General features: G+C 32.9%; 1 protein-coding gene and 2 long non-coding RNA genes across 4 annotated transcripts; 2 read left to right on the plus strand and 1 right to left on the minus strand.

Moving 5' to 3' along the window:
• The first annotated feature begins 1,035 nt into the window (after positions 1-1,035).
• Positions 1,036-5,178, plus strand: LOC146935349 (uncharacterized). The gene is made up of 8 exons (XM_085749037.1): positions 1,036-1,233; positions 1,398-1,481; positions 2,114-2,150; positions 2,270-2,386; positions 3,375-3,539; positions 4,126-4,278; positions 4,419-4,490; positions 4,585-5,178. Exons 1-8 carry the CDS (start codon positions 1,036-1,038, stop codon positions 5,040-5,042), a joined length of 1,284 nt encoding a protein of 427 aa, XP_085605163.1. The 3' UTR covers positions 5,043-5,178.
• A 400-nt stretch (positions 5,179-5,578) lies between these two features.
• On the plus strand, positions 5,579-7,458 carry LOC146935350 (uncharacterized). Of its 2 annotated transcripts, XR_015030196.1 has the most exons (4): positions 5,579-5,818; positions 5,983-6,439; positions 6,698-7,002; positions 7,386-7,458. It is a non-coding gene; the product is annotated as an uncharacterized LOC146935350 (long non-coding RNA). The 2 variants fall into 2 exon arrangements; XR_015030195.1 differs by lacking the exon at positions 7,386-7,458 and having other exon boundaries at positions 6,698-7,103.
• Positions 7,459-13,968: 6,510 nt separating this feature from the next.
• LOC146935351 (uncharacterized) lies at positions 13,969-19,080 on the minus strand. Its single transcript, XR_015030198.1, has 5 exons — positions 18,498-19,080; positions 17,617-17,808; positions 17,269-17,411; positions 16,222-16,428; positions 13,969-14,496 (listed from the first exon to the last, which is right to left on the minus strand). It is a non-coding gene; the product is annotated as an uncharacterized LOC146935351 (long non-coding RNA).
• Between the last annotated feature and the right edge of the window lie 865 nt (positions 19,081-19,945).

Below are 19,945 nucleotides of genomic sequence, written 5' to 3' on the forward strand. Positions count from 1 at the left end.
AACCAACAGACAATCCTCCGGTGGTGACTTAGTTATGCTGCTGGACCAGACGCAAAGCCCCGATTCCTCGCCGAATTTGGTATGTATGTTATGTATATATTTTTTAGGTCTAATACCTCTTTTTTTGTCCTTTTAAATTTAACAAAAATATGACCTATTTGTCTTAAGGAGCAAAAGAGGTATTTTGCCTATTTTTTATTTTGATAACTTAATCATGATTTCTCAATTCTATGCCGATCGTTCTAGACCAATACGCCACTATTCTCCGGGATGCTTTTGTTTGGAACACTCATGTTCCCCTACCTCATCATCTTTTTGCTATTCGAATCGCTTTCCTTGACCTCCATACTTTATGGCAATGGGTACTAACTAAACACTCTTTTAATCATCATCACCACTCATTTCTTTAATTAACCACTATTAATTCATTTATTTTTTGACAATTTTTGTTTTGAAAAAAACAAAAATCAAATCAAATATATCGTAATCTATCTATATATAAAAGTTAACTCATGCCAACATTTTAGCCCTAATTAAACCTAAACCCTAATGAATAAAATTCCAGTTTTAACCCTTACCTCAACCTTAATTACGAAACAGCTATAGTAACAAAAGAAGAGAAAAAAAAGCCGCAAACAACATAATAGAAACCAAATAATCCTATTACTCCTATCAGTTTTCTTTTTCTACGCGTTTTCGTCTATCTATATATAAAAGTTAACTCATGCCAACATTTTAGCCCTAATTAAACCTAAACCCTAATGAATAAAATTCCAGTTTTAACCCTTACCTCAACCTTAATTACGAAACAGCTATAGTAACAAAAGAAGAGAAAAAAAAGCCGCAAACAACATAATAGAAACCAAATAATCCTATTACTCCTATTAGTTTTCTTTTTCTACGCGTTTTCGTTTTCCAACTCTTTTCTGCCTAGCTTTGTTTCACTACACCTATCTCTCTCTCTCTTTCATTTTCTCTCCAAAACCATAGTTTCTTCTCTCTCAAAACCGTAGCTTCTTCCTCCTCTCTTCCACAATGCCTCTGTTCGATTTCCCTAACCCAGGACCTAACAATCATGCATCTCTCTCTACACATTTTTTCTGTTCAATCGGGAGAAGAGAAACAACACCGGAACTGGCACCGCAGCAGATGATGCATAATCTATTCAGAGATCAATCGGAAGAGGAAGAAGAACTCGAATCCGAATACGAATCCAATCATCGACTCAATTCGGTAAGATTATCATTCAATTCTGCGTAATTTCAATATATTTTTTCTATACCCTAGCTTCATTCAAATTTTGTGTGAAATTTCAATTGATCTGATACATATTCGTTTGTTTATGCATTTGGAAGATCATATTTGAAATTTGAAATGGTGAATTTATAGTATTGCAGGATGAAGGAGAGAGAAGGGTAGGGCAAGAAGGTGAAGGACAAGGAGTGCTTGAAGAAGAAGTAGAGAATGAAGGTGAGAGGGAGGTTGATGTCGCACAAACTTTCTCATCTCTTTTTTCTTCTATCTTTCTTCATGTTTTTTTCCTGATAAAATTTTGTTTTAGTTTGTTCACCCATTCTATAATTGTTTTGTTCTAATTTCATTTCTCCTCTTCTGTTTTTTTTGTGTGTTTATATAGAAGTAGCTTCAAAATGGTATTGTCTATATTACTTACGCTTAACCATTTACAGATTTTGGTTAATTGCAGCTCATTACAGATTTTGGCTTCAAAAAATATGAAACTGTAGGCTTGCTGCAGCTTTAGAAACATCAATTGCGGTGGTGATTTCATGTCACAGCTCGCGGTGATGGTTTTTGCGGTGGTAATTGCATGTAATGGCTCGAATCTTAATCAAGGGTGAGTTGTTTCCTTCTTCTTTATGCATTTATTTATATTCAATCGCTTTTTGTTTAAGTTTTTTAGCTTTAGTTTCTTCTACTTTTACATGTTTGATTGAATGCCTCATTGATTTTCACTTTCAACACTCTTGCCCTTTTTGCGTTACAAATGTGTGTTTTAGAATTTTGATTTAGGCTTGAAATCGTCTCTTATCCTATTACATTCTTGAATGCCTACATGTGTGTTTTAGTAACAGTTTTGTCATACTAAAAACAGATTATTCTACTCCCACCATACAAAAAGGCTAAGAGAGGTAAGTATCTATGTCTTATATGTGTTGAAAGGATATGCTTCCTTATGGAAATTCTACATCATTGTTTAACATTTCAAAGCAATGCAGTCTAATCATGCATATTTATTTTGCTATTTCAGTTGCTGCTCCAAAGATGACTGAATCTAAAATCAAGTGTGGGAAGATTGAGTTGGCTTTAAAGGCTAGAGTCATTCACCTGTGGAGTATTCCTGATCGAAACAATCATGCTGAAGAGGGTAGCCTTCATATGCTCTTGCTGGATGAAAAGGTCCTAATTTCATATCTGTTCTATTTTCTTAACCCTTTTTATTTCAATAATGAAACTAAATATGTGAATCTTTAAATGGCAATGTATAAAATGCAAGGATTTTTGTTTATGCGTTTCAATTTTTTTCATCAATGGTAATTTTTATTTCTCAACAATTATGTTTTTGCGGTGGTGGTTGTTGGAAGAACGTTCTCGATTGCCATGTTATACATTCTTACATTTTATTTCCACGCTTCTTTCACAAATCAAAATAATTGTTCATATAAATAATTGTTGAGATTTGGATGTTTTTTTTTTGTCAATTTAAGGGGTTTCCCAACTTATTCCTTATTTTTAAATGTGATGAAATCCTATTTTGTATTGATAAGTTGGACATTATCTTGGAATTTTCTGTTTTTATCTGTTTATTGTTGGTTTGGTTTTGCTTTAGTTGTTGCTGCCTCTTTTGTTGATTGCAGAAGTGCCTTTGCTGATTTTTTTTTTCCTTCCAGATCTGACATTGGACTGTTTTTTGAAGTATACTGATTTTGGTGGAGTTGGAGTGAAGGTTTTATGATTGGCATGTAGTATCTTTTTTCTTATTTGATATCTATATATTTTCTTTAGAATATTTGCGGCTGTTTTGGTTCGTTTTAATCTCTGGTGTGTGGCATGTTGATTCAGCAGGAATGTTGGTTTCAATTGATCACATTTACTAATGGTTATTCTAGCATATATTCTAATATTTGCAACTTGAAACTCAGAGCTAGGCTTACGAATCCCTTCGAATACAATGTAAATGAGCTTAACACATATTCTAATATGATTGTTCAAACTTACACATATTCTATGAGTGTTTTCTCGGCAACTTAATTTATTAGATTGAGCTCCTGTATACTATCATGTCATTTGTTAAAAAATTTGGGGTATTATATTGTTTCACCTAATTTTGCTAAAACATGGATGTTTCTTTGCAGAAGTGCCGAATAGGCGCGGTTCTAACAGCCAGACCAATGAAATCCTTGGAACCAGTGGACATGTTTTAGCAAATGCCACACATGTGTCTCACGACCATTCTGTTGGATCTTTCGATGGCACATGCGATGAAAACCGCGAGGATTCTGATATACCAGACAATGAAGGTAAACTAGCAATGAACACACTTGGTTTCTATGCTATTCTATTTAGATTAAAATAGAAGCACACACACCTATTTGACCAAAAACTAAATTTTAATATACCAGGTGTATGTCAGTTTTGCACACTATGCAGTTGCTCTAAATGATTTAAATTAGTGTTAAATTACTATCTAACAAGTTTGTATTACAGTACTTTTTTCTCCAAATACATAGGAAATATATTTACTCAGTACAGAAAGAAGAAAGAAAGAAAAGATATATTAGAGAGATTTCGTACATGGAAACAGGGAAGAATATATTGAAAATGAACAGCCAGCCCAAGTAGTGCATTAGATGCTCAAATAGTGAAAGATATATTAGGAACTAAGACTAAACAAATAGTGCATTAGATGCTCAAGTAATAGTTGAGACTTTTCTGCATAAATTTTACTATCTTAGTTGATATACATATGCTGCTTTGTTTGGATTTCTTATATCTCAGTTGGTAGAACACTTTGTTTCTTTACAAAAACTGAAAGTTATAAGAAAAACAATTAAGCTGAAAAGAACATTACAACCCTCTCAAATTTGTTTATTTCATTTGATTCAGTGATTCATTTGGATGATGATGTAAGTGTAAACCAGAACCATCTTTTTCAAGCCACATACACAATTTTGTCGTCTGTCACATCTACTAATGAAGAATCAATAGTTGAAAAATGCCTTCAAAATCAGGAAGACGAAGATATCCCACCAAATTCAGGTAATGTTGCTTTTTGTCCCTGCAACTTTATATTTATACTGTGTTGCTAATATCGTATTGGATGAATATGAATTTTCATCGTAAAATTATATTGGTCCAAATATGATTTCTTAACGTATATAGCTGTTGTATTTGAACAGACATCAGCACTGACATTGTGCATCAGAATTGCACTGATATGTTGTTGGAAATATTTTCGTCTATTCGATCAGGTACCATTATTTGTAATTTAAATATAAATATGTTTGCTTTCATCCGAGACATTGTTACAATATATACAATTGATGATACTCACGTTATTTTTAGATTCTGTTGAAAGTGTAAGTTACGAGGATTTTGGGCAACCAGATTGTATATGCAAAGATTGTGGATCACACATGTGGTATGGAGAAAGGACTCGCAAGGATTGCAAGCCAATAGTGCCAGAATTCTCTATGTGTTGCAGGGAAGGGAGGATCAAAATTGCGTACCCATCATTGCCTGAACCTCTTGCTGATTTGTATTACTCTGACAATAGAAGAAGCAAGTACTTTATGGAAAATATTCGATCTTTTAACAGTATGTTTGCCTTCACATCAATGGGTGGCAAGATTGACAGCTCTATGAATAGTGGGAACACTCCTCCGACGTTTGTTTTGAATGGCGAAAACTATCATCGAATCGGTAGTTTGCTGCCAATGGAAGGAAATGACCCAAAGTTTGCTCAATTGTACATTTATGACACCGACAATGAAATCAAGAATAGAATGGCAGCTGTAGGGTAAAATGTCATTAAATTTATATGTTATGATACCGTAACAGGGTCGATGTCGTGGAAATTGTTTAATATGGTACATTACAAAGGTTTCTGACAATTTATTTTATGAATTGAATTATACTATTTTTTGGATTCAAGTAAAATGTTTACTTTCATATTTGCGCTATATTTTTTCTTTTGAATGACCCGTGCGTTAGCACGGGTCGATGGTCTAGTCTATATATAAAAGTTAACCCATGCCAACATTTTAGCCCTAATTAAACCTAAACCCTAATGAATAAAATTCCAGTTTTAACCCTTACCTTAACCTTAATTACGAAACAGCTATAGTAACAAAAGAAGAGAAAAAAAAGCCGCAAACAACATAATAGAAACCAAATAATCCTATTACTCCTATTAGTTTTCTTTTTCTACACGTTTTCGTTTTCCAACCCTTTTCTGCCTAGCTTTGTTTCACTACACCTATCTCTCTCTCTCTCTCTCTCTCTCTCTCTCTCTCTCTCTCTCTCTCTCTCTCTTTCATTTTCTCTCCAAAACCATAGTTTCTTCTCTCTCAAATCCGTAGCTTCTTCCTCCTCTCTCCCACAATTCCTCTGTTCGATTTCCCTAACCCAGGACCTAACAATCATGCATCTCTCTACACATTTTTTCTATTCAATCGGGAGAAGAGAAACAACACCGGAACTGGCACCGCAGCAGATAATGCATAATCTATTCAGAGATCAATCGGAAGAGGAAGAAGAACTCGAATCCGAATACGAATCCAATCATCGACTCAATTCGGTAAGATTATCATTCAATTCTGCGTAATTTCAATATATTTTTTCTATACCCTAGCTTCATTCAAATTTTGTGTGAAATTTCAATTGATCTGATACATATTCGTTTGTTTATGCATTTGGAAGATCATATTTAAAATTTGAAATGGTGAATTTATGGTATTGCAGGATGAAGGAGAGAGAAGGGTAGGGCAAGAAGGTGAAGGACAAGGAGTGCTTGAAGAAGAAGTAGAGTGAAGGTGAGAGGGAGGTTGATGTCGCACAAACTTTCTCATCTCTTTTTTCTTCTGTCTTTCTTCATGTTTTTTTTCCTGATAAAATTTTGTTTTAGTTTGTTCACCCATTCTATAATTGTTTTGTTCTAATTTCATTTCTCTTCTTCTGTTTTTTTTGTGTGTTTATATAGAAGTAGCTTCAAAATGGTATTGTCTATATTACTTACGCTTAACCATTTACAGATTTTGGTTAATTGCAGCTCATTACAGATTTTGGCTTCAAAAAATATGAAACTGTAGGCTTGCTGCAGCTTTAGAAACATCAATTGCGGTGGTGATTTCATGTCACAGCTCGCGGTGATGGTTTTTGCGGTGGTAATTGCATGTAGTGGCTCGAATCTTAATCAAGGGTGAGTTGTTTCCTTCTTCTTTATGCATTTATTTATATTCAATAGCTTTTTGTTTAAGTTTTTTAGCTTTAGTTTCTTCTACTTTTATATGTTTGATTGAATGCCTCATTGATTTTCACTTTCAACACTCATGCCCTTTTTGCGTTACAAATGTGTGTTTTAGAATTTAGATTTAGGCTTGAAATCGTCTCTTATCCTATTACATTCTTGAATGCCTACATGTGTGTTTTAGTAACAGTTTTGTCATACTAAAAACAGATTATTCTACTCCCACCATACAAAAAGGCTAAGAGAGGTAATTATCTATGTCTTATATGTGTTGAAAGGAGATGCTTCCTTATGGAAATTCTACATTATTGTTTAACATTTCAAAGCACTGCAGTCTAATCATGCATATTTATTTTGCTATTTCAGTTGCTGCTCCAAAGATGACTGAATCTGAAATCAAGTGTGGGAAGATTGAGTTGGCTTTAAAGGCTAGAGTCATTCACCTGTGGAGTATTCCTGATCGAAACAATCCTGCTGAAGAGGGTAGCCTTCATATGCTCTTGCTGGATGAAAAGGTCCTAATTTCATATCTATTCTATTTTCTTAACCCTTTTTATTTCAATAATGAAACTAAATATGTGAATCTTTAAATGGCAATGTATAAAATGCAAGGATTTTTGTTTATGCGTTTCAATTTTTTTCATCAATGGTAATTTTTATTTCTCAACAATGATGTTTTTGTGGTGGTGGTTGTTGGAAGAACGTTCTCGATTGCCATGTTATACATTCTTACATTTTATTTCCACGCTTCTTTCACAAATCAAAATAATTGTTCATATAAATAATTGTTGAGATTTGGATTTTTTTTTTGTCAATTTAGGGGGTTTCACCATTTTTTACTTTGTTAGTTTTCTGCATATAGATTCAATTTCAACAATTGTTACATCTTACATTATAGGGTTATTTGGCTGCAAATAATTTATCTACGAAACAACCAATTGCAACCTTTCTGTAGAATTCATCATTGCGAGGAACAATTGAGGAGCTGCATCTACTTTGCTGAGCTTAGAAGGTTGGTTCATTTTTGTCTTCACTTGACCATGACATGAATTTTTATTTCTTAATTATATTCACAGTATCATTTTCAATTCCTGACCATATATGATATTAACTCTGTCTTAACTCTAGGTGATATATAGCAACATTGATTGGGAATCCTCCAATTTTAGAGTCTATATAGGATTTCGAAAATTATGTTGCAGCTTCCATTAGATCTTTCATAACATTATACAATATATGGTTTATAATTATATTTTCTCACCAATTTAATCACTTTTTAATAGCCCCTTTATTAAATTTCTCTTTCCAATTAATTTCTAAATGTCTTTTTAAGGTTTTGAACTTATACCTTTTGATAATTTTTGTTTTCAATTCGAAGTCTTTCAAATATCATTTTACACAAAATATGTCTCACAAGTAAATTATGGTATCTTGCAAGAGTTCTTAATATATGAATAAGAAATTGACAAGGAAGTAAACACAAAAATTGACAAGGGTCGATGTCGTGGAAATTGTTTAATATGGTACATTACAAAGGTTTCTGACAATTTATTTTATGAATTGAATTATACTATTTTTCGGATTCAAGTAAGATGTTTACTTTCATATTTGCGCTATATTTTTTCTTTTGAATGACCCGTGCGTTAGCACGGGTCGATGGTCTAGTTTTTATGAAAAAAAGGGTTTGCAAGGAATCGAACCAGGTACCATATGCCACCACTTTGTAACTTTTACCACTAGGCCACAACCATTTTTTTGAAATATTGTTGCTTCTAAAATAGATATGTAAGGCATTTTTTTAAGCCACTAACACCTTGGCAGTTCCTTTTTAAATAGCAGTTACTTTTTTATTATTGGCAGTTCCTTTTATATTTTTCCCAATTACTACATAGCAGTTCCTTTTCTTATTTCTTTTCCTTTCTTATAACAACTTCTTTTCGTTATTCTTTTTTTTTTTTCCTTTCTATAACCACATATCAGTTTCATTTATTATTTTCTTGGTGTGCAAACTTTTGTCTATTATTTTCTTTTGATTACAATGTTCACTATGAATTATCATTTTAATTGTGTTGATATTCATCTTTGATTACTTCAGCTGAATGATACTTATATATGAAACTCTATAAAAACCCGTGCATCGCACGGGTTAGAGTCTAGTTAATCAAAAAGAAGATTCGAACCTATGAAAGGCGTGTAAGGCTAGGGTTCAGAAGCAATTAGCACATGATGGTGGTCTTATACGGCTCACTATGTCCATCTCATTAATAGGCAAAATTACACTAAATGTCCTTTATCTTATTTATTTGTAACACATTGGTCCTCTATCTTATTTTACTCTCATTTAAGTCTTTTTATCTATTAAAATGTGCACAAGTTAATCCTTTTCTTATTTTTTTATTAAAAAACTTGAAAATATCTTTTTTAAACAAACTAAAATGATATATAATATTAACAACTGTGAGTTACCCCGCACAAGATGTGCAAAAGACAAGGCAGCCAAGAGTATTTACAAAAACAAAATGCCAAACAATGAAAAGCACCACCAAAACATCAAAACATAGAAAAAAGATTACAAGTGGACACTCATACAAAGAAGGGGATGTTGCCACCAGTCATGATAACTGTAGCTAAATAACACTTGTTTTGATTTCAACCATAAAAAAGAGTTCAGTTTAACCTATGCAATTAGAGTTGAAGAATGTGTTTTGGAATACACTCATTTCCTTCCAAAGAACCCAAATAGAGAAAAACCAAATGATTCTGAAGTACAAATGTGTGGATCTAGGCAAACCCGCCATATTAGTAAACTGAATGAAATGTTGACAAAGATCACCTGAAGAGACCGAAGCAATACCCAACCATTGCCAAACATGAGACCAAAGAGAGCTGAATATGTCACAAGCTAAAAACAAATGTGTTGCTGTTTCCAAATTCCCACATCCTGACACAGACGTCGCGCCATCGTGATGAAGGACACGCCGTCGCACTAAATTGTCCTTAGTGGGAAGTTTGTCGCGAAGAAGGCGCGACACGAACAGAGACACCTTTGAAGGAATATGCTTATGCCAAATGTCGTCGACAAGAGTCCTATCCACCATCTCATTGGAGTTAGTGAGAAAGCGATAAGCTCCTCGCACCGAATAGCCATGGATAGGGTCTAACAACCACCTTCAAGAATCATTGACATTTTCCTGCAAAACAATGTTATGTAGTAACACATAGCACTCCCTCACATTCTCCTCCTCCCAAACCAATAAACGACGATGCCACAACCGCTCCCACCCTCCGACTGCCCCCAACATCCTCACCATCCCCTCCACTGAACACTCCTTATTCACAGACAACGCAAAGGGTCGGGGAAATTTAAGTTTTCCCCCACCAAAATATCATACCAGAATAAAGTACCCTTTCCGTCACCGACTACCCTACGAGTGTTATTTTCAAACCAACTCCTGACACCCTCACCAATCCCTTCTCTAATCCTACTCAATGACCGCCACTAGGCTGAACAATGCCTGCCACCCTCTTTCAACCGCCCCCTCCTCACCGTAACGAGCTTTCAAGACTCGGTACCACAAATCTTCTTTATCAACAAACATCCTCCAATACCACTTTCCCAACACAAATATATTAAACGCACCTACCCTCCTAACCCGCAACCCTCCATCCTCCTTTGGAGTACAAATCGACTCCCAATTTATCCACGCTATTTTTCTATTATCCTCACATCCCCACCAAAAAAAAAATTTAAAAATAGATTCAATAGAAGAAATTATACCTGCAGGGCCATTGAAATAGGAAAGAAAGTAAACCGGCAAAGATGGCAGAACAACTTTTAGAAGTACCAGACGACCGCCGAAAGAAAGAAACTTATGATTCCACGACGACAGGCGAGAGACTATGCGATCAACAACAGGTTTCCACAAGGCAAATTTCTAAGAATCACCTCCGATAGGCAGGCCCAAATACACAATAGGGATGGTTCCCCTACGACAGTTCATCACCAAAGCCGCCTCTAACAGCCAAGAATAAAAAATATTGACACCCGTCAACATGCTTTTATTGAAATTGACCTTAAGACCCGAAATATTCTCAAACAAGAGCACCACTGCTCGCATAATACACACATTTTGCCAACTCTTTTCACCAATAATGAGAGTGTCATTTGCAAACTGCAAGTGAGTTAAACGAACTTCAACAACTTGTCCAAAGAAATTAAGGATGTAATGATAAAATCTTCGAACAGCCTAATATTTTACTTTTAAATAATATTGGAAAAATATATTTTCAATTTAATGAATGTTTACAAATATTGTGTATTGAACCCTTAATTTTTCCAAAAATCATTAATTTTATTTTCACTTTGTTTTTATGAGGTTTAAAAGTCTTTCATCAGAACCTATTTATTTATTTATTTATTTTGACAAGAGAGAAGTGAAGAATTATTGAAAATATGTACTTATAAGGCATCATGTATGACGATTTCATTTTAAAAAGAAATAAATAAATAAACTGAAACGAAAACATAATCTGACATATTGACTTTTTAATTTATGGTCGCAGACTACTGAAGCTATTGCCCCATTCCATTATCACATGAGATAGGAAGAGTTATTTTTTGGCAAGTTGATTATTAGAACTAGACCATCGACCCGTGCTAACGCACGGGTCATATAGAAGGTAATATTGACAGTAATAGGTAACAAAATAGTTTAGATGAATGTCATGATTGTCATATAGTATTTCATAATATTAAGAAGCATAAACGTTGGTACTGTATCATAACATAATTTTCCATGACATCGTCCTTGATACCGTAACGTAACATTATAGGTTAAGTACAGGGACTGAGCTAGGTACTAATGAAAAGGGGCAGCTGCCACCCATGAAATATATAGGACCCCTATAGGACTCATGTGCATATTAACCGTTCGCCACCAATGCTTTCATATCCACTTGGTTCACTTATACTAAATTTTATTTTTTTAATTAAAGGTCCACTCATATTCTCTTTTTTCTTACCATCCACTCATATTTTTTTATAATAATAAATATAGCATATTGAATTGATCAGTCTATTTTGTTTTATTCCTATTTCTAAGTAGAAGCCAACAACGTTTGGGAAATTAGGGGTGATAGAGATACCCTAAATCATACATTCAAGAACAATTATATTCTAAAGTTCCAATTTCTAAAAATTTCAAGTACCGCCACACCTCAAGATTTAGTAGTAGATATTTGTTATTGTTTATCTTATTTATCATGTCTTATATTTTCACCCCCCTCGATAAATTTTTCTGGCTCTGTCCCTGGTTAAGTATAGCAAGACGGATTATCATTTATAAGTAAGAGATTAGGTTAAGTATAGCGAGATGGGTTAACGGTTATTCCTTTCCAAAAAAACAGCATATTATTAGGAACATAATTTTATTTTAGATAAACATTAAATGCAAAAGTGTGGAGGGAAAAATTAGGTTAAAATTAGAGATGACATTTTGCATAAATTAAATCTAGGGTTAATTTAGTAAAGTCACGCTAAAAAATTAGGTTAAATCTAGGGTTAATATTGCAACACGGGTTAACATTTAGAAATAAGAGAAGAGATGACATTTTGCATAAATTAAATCTAGGGTTAATATAGTAAAGTCACGCGAAAAAATTAGGTTAAAACTAGGGTTAATACTGCGTCACGGGTTAACTTTTAGAAATAAGAGATGACATTTTGCATTACTTAAATCTAGGGTTAATATACATTTTGCATAAATTAAATCTAGGATTAATATAGTAAAATCACACGAAAAAATTAGGTTAAATCTAGGGTTAATACTTCGTCACAGGTTAACCTTTAGAAATAAGAGATGACATTTTACATAAATTAAATCTAAGGATAATATAGTAAAGTCACGCGAAAAAATTAGGTTAAATCTAGGGTTACTGCGATGTGTTTATTTTGCTTTGCATAACAATAGGAGATTTCAATTAACATTTTGTTTAAATTAAATAGTGTTAATATAGTAAAATTAAGCAAAGAAATTAGGGTAAATCTAGGGCAAAATATTGCTTACGGGTTAACTTTGAGTAATAAGAGAAGTAATAAGAGATGCTTTGCATAACAATAGGAGATTTCCATAACAATTAACATTTTGTTTAAATTAAATAGGGTTAATATAGTAAAATTAAGCAGAGAAATTAGGGTAAATCTAGGGCAAAATATTGCTTACGACTTATCTTGCAAACAAAATAATAGCAATTTGTTAATAGGAGTGATTTTTTTTTTTTATGTTTATCTTGCAAACAAAGTAGGAGCAGCAATTTGAACCTATTTTTTTTGTTGGAAACAAAATAGGAGGAAACTGTTATAGGATGGACTCCGTTTAATAAAAACAAAGTAGCAACGATGAGTTGAAAATAGGAGCAACGATTATATGATGAAACAAAGTAGCAACGATTTTTACGCTTATCTCTCCGTTTGAAAATAAGATTTTGATTAAATTAATTAAATTAAATAGGTTTAATTAAACATGGGTAATACAGTAAAAGTAAACATAGAATTTAATTAGGTTAAAATTAGGGCAACAATTAGCGTCCGGGTTAACTTTAATAAATAAGAGATAAGAGATCTCTCCGTTTGAAAATAAGATTTTTATTAAATTAATTAAATTGAATAGATTTAATTAAACAGGGGTAATACAGTAAAAATAAACATATAATTTAGGTTAAAATTAGGGCAACAGTTAGCGTCCGGGTTAACTTTAATAAATAATAACTAGACTGATGACCCGTGCGCCGCACGGGTCTTGTAAGTTGAAACTAATTTATAGTAGTATAATGTAGTCAATAGTTGGTAGATGTAAAAAATTTAAATGAAGATAATGCATTGTACTACGCAATTAAAACACAAATGAGTTTGTAGAACGTCTAAAAATAGTAATAGTAAATTTGAATAGTCGTTGATAATTTACAAAAGTTGGTAATTGAAGTTTGTATATCTTAGTGCGTAACCGAGACATTACATGACACATTACGAAATACTTCCTTGTAGACGACGTTAGATGTCACATCGATGTCCTCACCATCTTCATTAGTAATCAAATTTTTTAGCCCTTCTCTAGGTGTAACTCTCGAAACAGCAACATATAGTTGGCTGTGAGAAACAATAGGTGTTGGGAGATAGCACAGGTTTTTTAAAGTTTCATATATAATTATCAAATTGGTTATATTATTTCCTGCCACCATGTTTAAATGTATTATATATGTGTGTGTGTATATATACACACATTTAAATAAAGGATACAATAATACCTTCATGATTTTTAACCAATGGTTAAAGATAAATACAAACCAAATCCATGTCTATACCAATTTTCATAAGGAACCCTTATGGAATTGAGGAATTTTGTAGATAGTTATTTTATTCCTTTATTAGCTAAGAACAACCAAATGACTTGCATAAACAAAACTAACAATATTAGTTCTCTCCATTTCACAATTGAAATTGAAAACCACATACCTTATAAATATAGAGAAACCACCATTGGTTATTAGTAATGTTCACATGACTTTCTTGCATAGGAGTATAAATATCAACAAAATCAAACAAAATCAATAATTCAATTGGTAGAAAAATAATGCACAACAAATGAAAAGAATTAGCTGACAACAAAAAAGTTACTTTAAGAGTGAAAATCACCCTTGGAATATAGTTAAAAGGCAGTAGAAAAAGATTCAGTTCAGGAAATGCTTTTCAAAAGACCACATATATGAGGTTTCTGCAGCTGCTCATTTGGCACATTGAAATGCTAGAATATGTTTGTGGAACTGTATCAGTCCATAAATGATCGACATAAGTGGGACAGAAATAATCTTTTGGAACAAAAATTGCCTCAACCTCTTGCATTCATTTGCTGTCATTGCATTTGCATTCCTCTTATTTACTCTAGCTTTTTCAACATTAGTTCCAACTTCTATTCTCAAAACACCATTGCTCCATGAATTGCATGCTAGTATCTCTTCACAAAACAAATGCAAAATACCAAAAACTATACAATGAGAACATTATATCTAAGAAATAGATTGGATTTTAAAAAAATAATATAAACAAACTTACAACAACACCAGGAAAAAATTAGTCTCTTATAATTGCATAAATCAAACATAAATATACTCATAGAACCATCTACGGTCACACTTTGCATAGGAATAACTCTTTGGCAGCTCCAACCAAACACTCGCCCTTAAATATATTCTACTATGGGCAGACTTACCAAAGTACTCAGTTTTCTATTTTACATTATATGATAGTCAATATGCCTAATCAAACTGTAAATATAAATTAGTTGACATTGGTAAATCATTAACTAAAATGAAACTTCTTAGAAAACTATGGATTTTCATCATAGCCTAAAAATTTAAAGCATCAATATATGGAAAACACAATTCCTCAAACAAAAAACAAAAATGTAAAAGAGAGGTACAAAATAAGATATGCCTTCATATGCGGCAAATATTCTCCACAACTTGGCACCTCCAAAGATGGACCAAAGCTAGTCTCAAAATTAAGAGCTCTAAATATCCTAAAGCATAACAATCTATATATCGCTAGAATATACAGCCAAACAGTTAGGATCAAAAGTTGTCACACTTAGACTTTGCCTAATTAGCTTTATGGATCACATAATAATAGTATAATACAAAAATAAAGATATACTATTTAACTTAAACTATGTGTTATAGATCTATAAATAAATTATAATATTATAATTGATTATAATACTAAGCTAGTAGATCAAATATGAAGTACACACAGTTTCTTAGTTTATGTCATTCAATTAAGCTAGTAGATCTTTCATTGTATATAAGGTAAAATGACCTCTCTTATAACTCAGTTCAGTTAATTCAATAACAAAATAATTAGAATCAGAGCACATTGTTCTCTAATCTTTACCAAATGTTCGCTTCAAATTTTAAATGGAATAGCATATGTGACTCAAGTATAGAACAACTCCCTTAATGAACTAAAATTAAGCCAAACTGCTACTTTTAATGTTATACCTCATTCTTTACATTGCAAACTTGGCGTCCACCAAGATAGTTTCAACAACATTTGTAGTGCCGCAATTTTTTTAAAGCAACCGAAAAAGAAATTAACAAACGGTATCATGGGTATTATATTTGGCAGCAAAACATGGGAAAACAACTGCACAGTTTATGATAGACCCAAGGAAGACCGTGCTAAGCGGAAAGAATTATGCTGATGCAATTGCTGCCTCTCAACCATGTATCTACTAAACCATCATGAAAGAAAAGAATTTGCTAAAGAAAATAGTGCAGAACATAAGTATTTGGAATCTTCAAATTTAATAGACAACTTTTGCGGAAAATGCATACAATCTTAAAAGTAAAAACAATATTTGTTCAGCATTAAACCATAATCACTCAACCCCAGGCATTGAACATATTTTTACCAACTATAAATGAGTACAAATGAAACTTCAATCATTTTTAACTTTTATTGCAGGACTCTCAAACAGTTTTGTTTAGTCATTGGTTCAATGACAAATAAAAAATTCAATGTCAAATAAGCACAAATAAACCCAATAACAAAATTCAAGTGACCAAAGAACATTTGACCTTTCTCTACGTTACAATTCCGTCTGCAAAATAAAATTTAAACTATGTAATATTAATTCTATACTGACATAAACTAAAGATTAGGACAATATAAAAAAAAATACCTTTAGAGTGGGCCTTTTACTTGAAAAGCAGCCCCATAAAAAAATCTGCAACTTCAATTAAAGAGTTTTTGTAAGTATTCACACCCCTGGAACTTGAAGCTTGATTGACTTATTCAAAAGTGATATTCTATTACATCAAAAGCAGAAAAGTTTTTCTTCTAAATTTGCTCCAATAGACAGGTGCCTAAGTAGCATGACTAATTAACCCTGCACATGAAAAGGAGAAAGCATGAAGTATACCAAAAAGTAATTTGAGTTCTTCTGATGGCCAGTAACTAAATCATGATTGGCATGCATCTTCTTTGGATTGCCAGTTGAGTTAGAAATCACATAACCCACCACATTATCATATACATTCATATCATCTATTTAAATTTGAGTAAGAAACAAAAGAATATAAGAATAATAAAGCATCTACATACAATAGTTCTAGAAAAAAAACCTCTCTCTTTCTTTTTATTAACTTATACGACCACCGTTAGTAAGTCTTTTTTGCAAGCTACATTCTTGTTATGCTAAAAGATCAAGCATGATCCTCAAGTCTTGTTAGTTTCAAGTAATGAGTTTGCTAGCATACTTAACAGGTCTGATTAAGCATAAGCATAATATTTATGGTTTAGTGTTTTTTTTATCCAACGAATTAATCATCTTCTAAATCCAACCAAATATCATATATCCAAAAGATACTTAAACATAAGTTAAGGAAAGACAAAATGGTGAAATTTTTAAGGCATAAACAAAATCTCTTGCAAGACCTAAAAACATAAAGATAAGTTTCGCCATGAATTTATCCGAATTAAGTAGAAAAAAACACCTGAGAAAACACTCGATTCAGTAAGAGTTTAAATATTTAAGAGAACAACTACCAAACCACTACATTTAAACCCTTTATAAGAATATTTAAGAGAACAACAATCTTATGTCATTGACATTTATCCATGTGAGAATAATTGCAGCAAAATCTCCAATTCCTCCTTCCTCACATTAGTCAGCTTTTCAGAAATCGAAGTCCAGTTATTACAGTAAAAAACAACTACAATGACATACCTATAACATGGTCGAAGCGCCGCTACGTAGAAGCTATAGTTGTGAAATACCTCTGCTTGACACTATTAGTCCACATACCGAAACCAGCTAGGAATTCTCCAGGAAATTACCTTGAACCAACTCCAAATTATGCAGAAAAACACCTGGGAAAAACTCCTAATTCAGTATAAGTTCAAAATCCTAAAGAAAGACAATCAAGTCAGGTTACAACTACCAAACTAAATTGCAGCCACATGTGCAGAAAAACCAGTAGGAGATCATCACAAACAGGCAGCTAAAACCGATGATGAAAATCTATAACCTGAACCATAACACTTGCACACCAAAGCAAAGAAAAGAAAATAAAACCTATATGCTGCAGCTGGACCACGCGGAGACAGATCAAAACCCAAAGGCAGAAGAAACACCGCTACATAGCAGCTGCGGTATCGAACACTTCTTTTGCACAACAACAGTCCACAGGTTGAAAATCAGCTCCAAGCTATGCAGAAAATCACTTCGAACTTGCTCCAAATTATGTATTAAATTACCTTGAACCAGCTTCAAATTATGCAGAAAAAACAACCAAGAAAAACATCTGATTCAGTAAAAGTTCAAACTTTTGTAGGAAGCTCAACATAAAAGATGCATTATGAGTGAATATGTTAAACTTATCACCAGCTTGCAGCCACTTTACTTTGCAAACTAATCTATATCCATGTAACATCAACTTTGATAAACATCAACCACTATGTATATTAAATAAAACCATCGATCACACAAATTATAACCAAGGTGCAGAAAAATAGAATAATGTGTAATATAATACTATTATATATGTTTCAAACTAAAATAACCCAGTAACTTCTTTCCATTTTTTTTTGTGATTACTAAACTATTAACATGGTAAATACTATATCACACTATCAAATTATGAATTTCCAGGAGTATAACAAAATTTCGGCAAAATGGTTAAAAGGAAGAAAGTGTTTGAATGTGTTCACGTCAGACACTCACTGTTTGTTACCTCCACAACATTGGTCGGTTGCCAACGATATCAAGACTCTTTCTTCCGTGAATTTGAACCATAAATTGAATTCTTTGAAGGGTTTCTGTTAAAATCTATAGCTTTATTCATAATTTCAACATCCTTTAACAATTGCTTTGGATTAAAGAGAACCAACACAGAAATCAAAAATCAAAACCAAACAATCAAAACAACAACAACGATTCAATGATAGAGAGCAAACCTTTCACCGTTCTGGATTTTATCTTGGAAGAATTATCTTCGCCGCCGGAATCGTTGATGCGCTTCATGTTCCCACCGAAAGTCAATCAGAAAGTTTGGGAAGGTTGCCGGCGGAATCGTAAATCAATCAGAAGGTTTGAAAGAGAGGGGGTGAAGTGGTGGAGATCGGAACAGAGGATTGGAGGAGGCGATGGATTTTTTGTGGTGGAGATCAGAACAGAGGAATTGGAGGAGGCGATGGATTTTTTGAGAAGCTGAGAGAATTCAATCGTTTGGAGAAAGGCAGTGATAGGAGAGGAGAGTTTCCATGGTTCTTCCAGCCATAGGTCAAGAATTGGAGAAAGAATTTCTGATTTGCGGGTTTATTTGTTATAGAAGCAGATAGTTTAGTGTGGAAACAAAATAGGGAACAATATAGAACCGTGATTTGCGTTTTTTTTTTTGGTTGTGATGTTTATCCGTCCAATTTGTTTCCGTGATTTCCTTTTATTACGTTTTTATGTTTATCCTGTGAGGCGTTTTTTTTTTGTTGTGATGTTTATCCGTCCAATTTGTTTCCTTTTCTTTTTGTTTTCGTAATTGACAATTTAGTTAGGGTAAAACAGTAATTGTAGCCATTAGGGTTTAGGAAAAATTAGGGCTTCAAAATTGGCATGGGACAACTTTTATATATAGACTAGACTTTTCACCCGTGCTGCCGCACGGGTCATATACAATGTAAATGTAGTAGGGAAATGCAAAATTACATTGTATAGTTCCAACTTAATATTCAACTGTCATAATTTTAAATTCAATAGTAATTAAAGTTTTTCGTGTCTGCGCATTTCGGAAAATTTCTTTAAACACTACTCCCTCCGGTCACTATTATAAGCAAAAATTCACTTTTTAGATTCATTCAATAAATGATGTATGTAGTCTATATATAGACCACATACATCATTTATTGAATGAACCTGAAAAGTCAATTTTTGCTTATAATAGTGACCGGAGGGAGTACATTCGAAGAACTATCAATGCAAACACCATGCGATGCCAGGTCTATTAAAAAATAAATAAAATAGTGATACAATGTTGCAATCAAAATCTTCCTAATACACCCTTTGCTAACATTTGGATCTTATGATTTTCTTTCGGGGGTATAATGACCTTATGAAAAAAATTAACACATGAAAATGGAATATATTGAATTTTTTTGGGGAATCATATATTAAACTTATTTGTTTGCTTTGACAATAAAAAAAATTAGATGCAAATTTGTTAGTAGCATCAAGGATCTATATCAACAAATTAAAAGCAAAATTTTTGTTGTTAAAAGCTTAATTTTTTTAAACGGAGTTGCCCTACAGGTCAAACATATTATAATATACCTATTTAGTAGAGACTATTGTATAAGATGCCACCAATAGATAACTAACAGATACTACATTTTAGTCTCGTAGAAGTATCACA

This window comes from Medicago sativa, chromosome 3 (assembly GCF_051527215.1).
Source record: "Medicago sativa cultivar Bolivia chromosome 3, Bolivia_mono, whole genome shotgun sequence".
NCBI classification, from domain to species: Eukaryota; Viridiplantae; Streptophyta; class Magnoliopsida; order Fabales; family Fabaceae; genus Medicago; species Medicago sativa.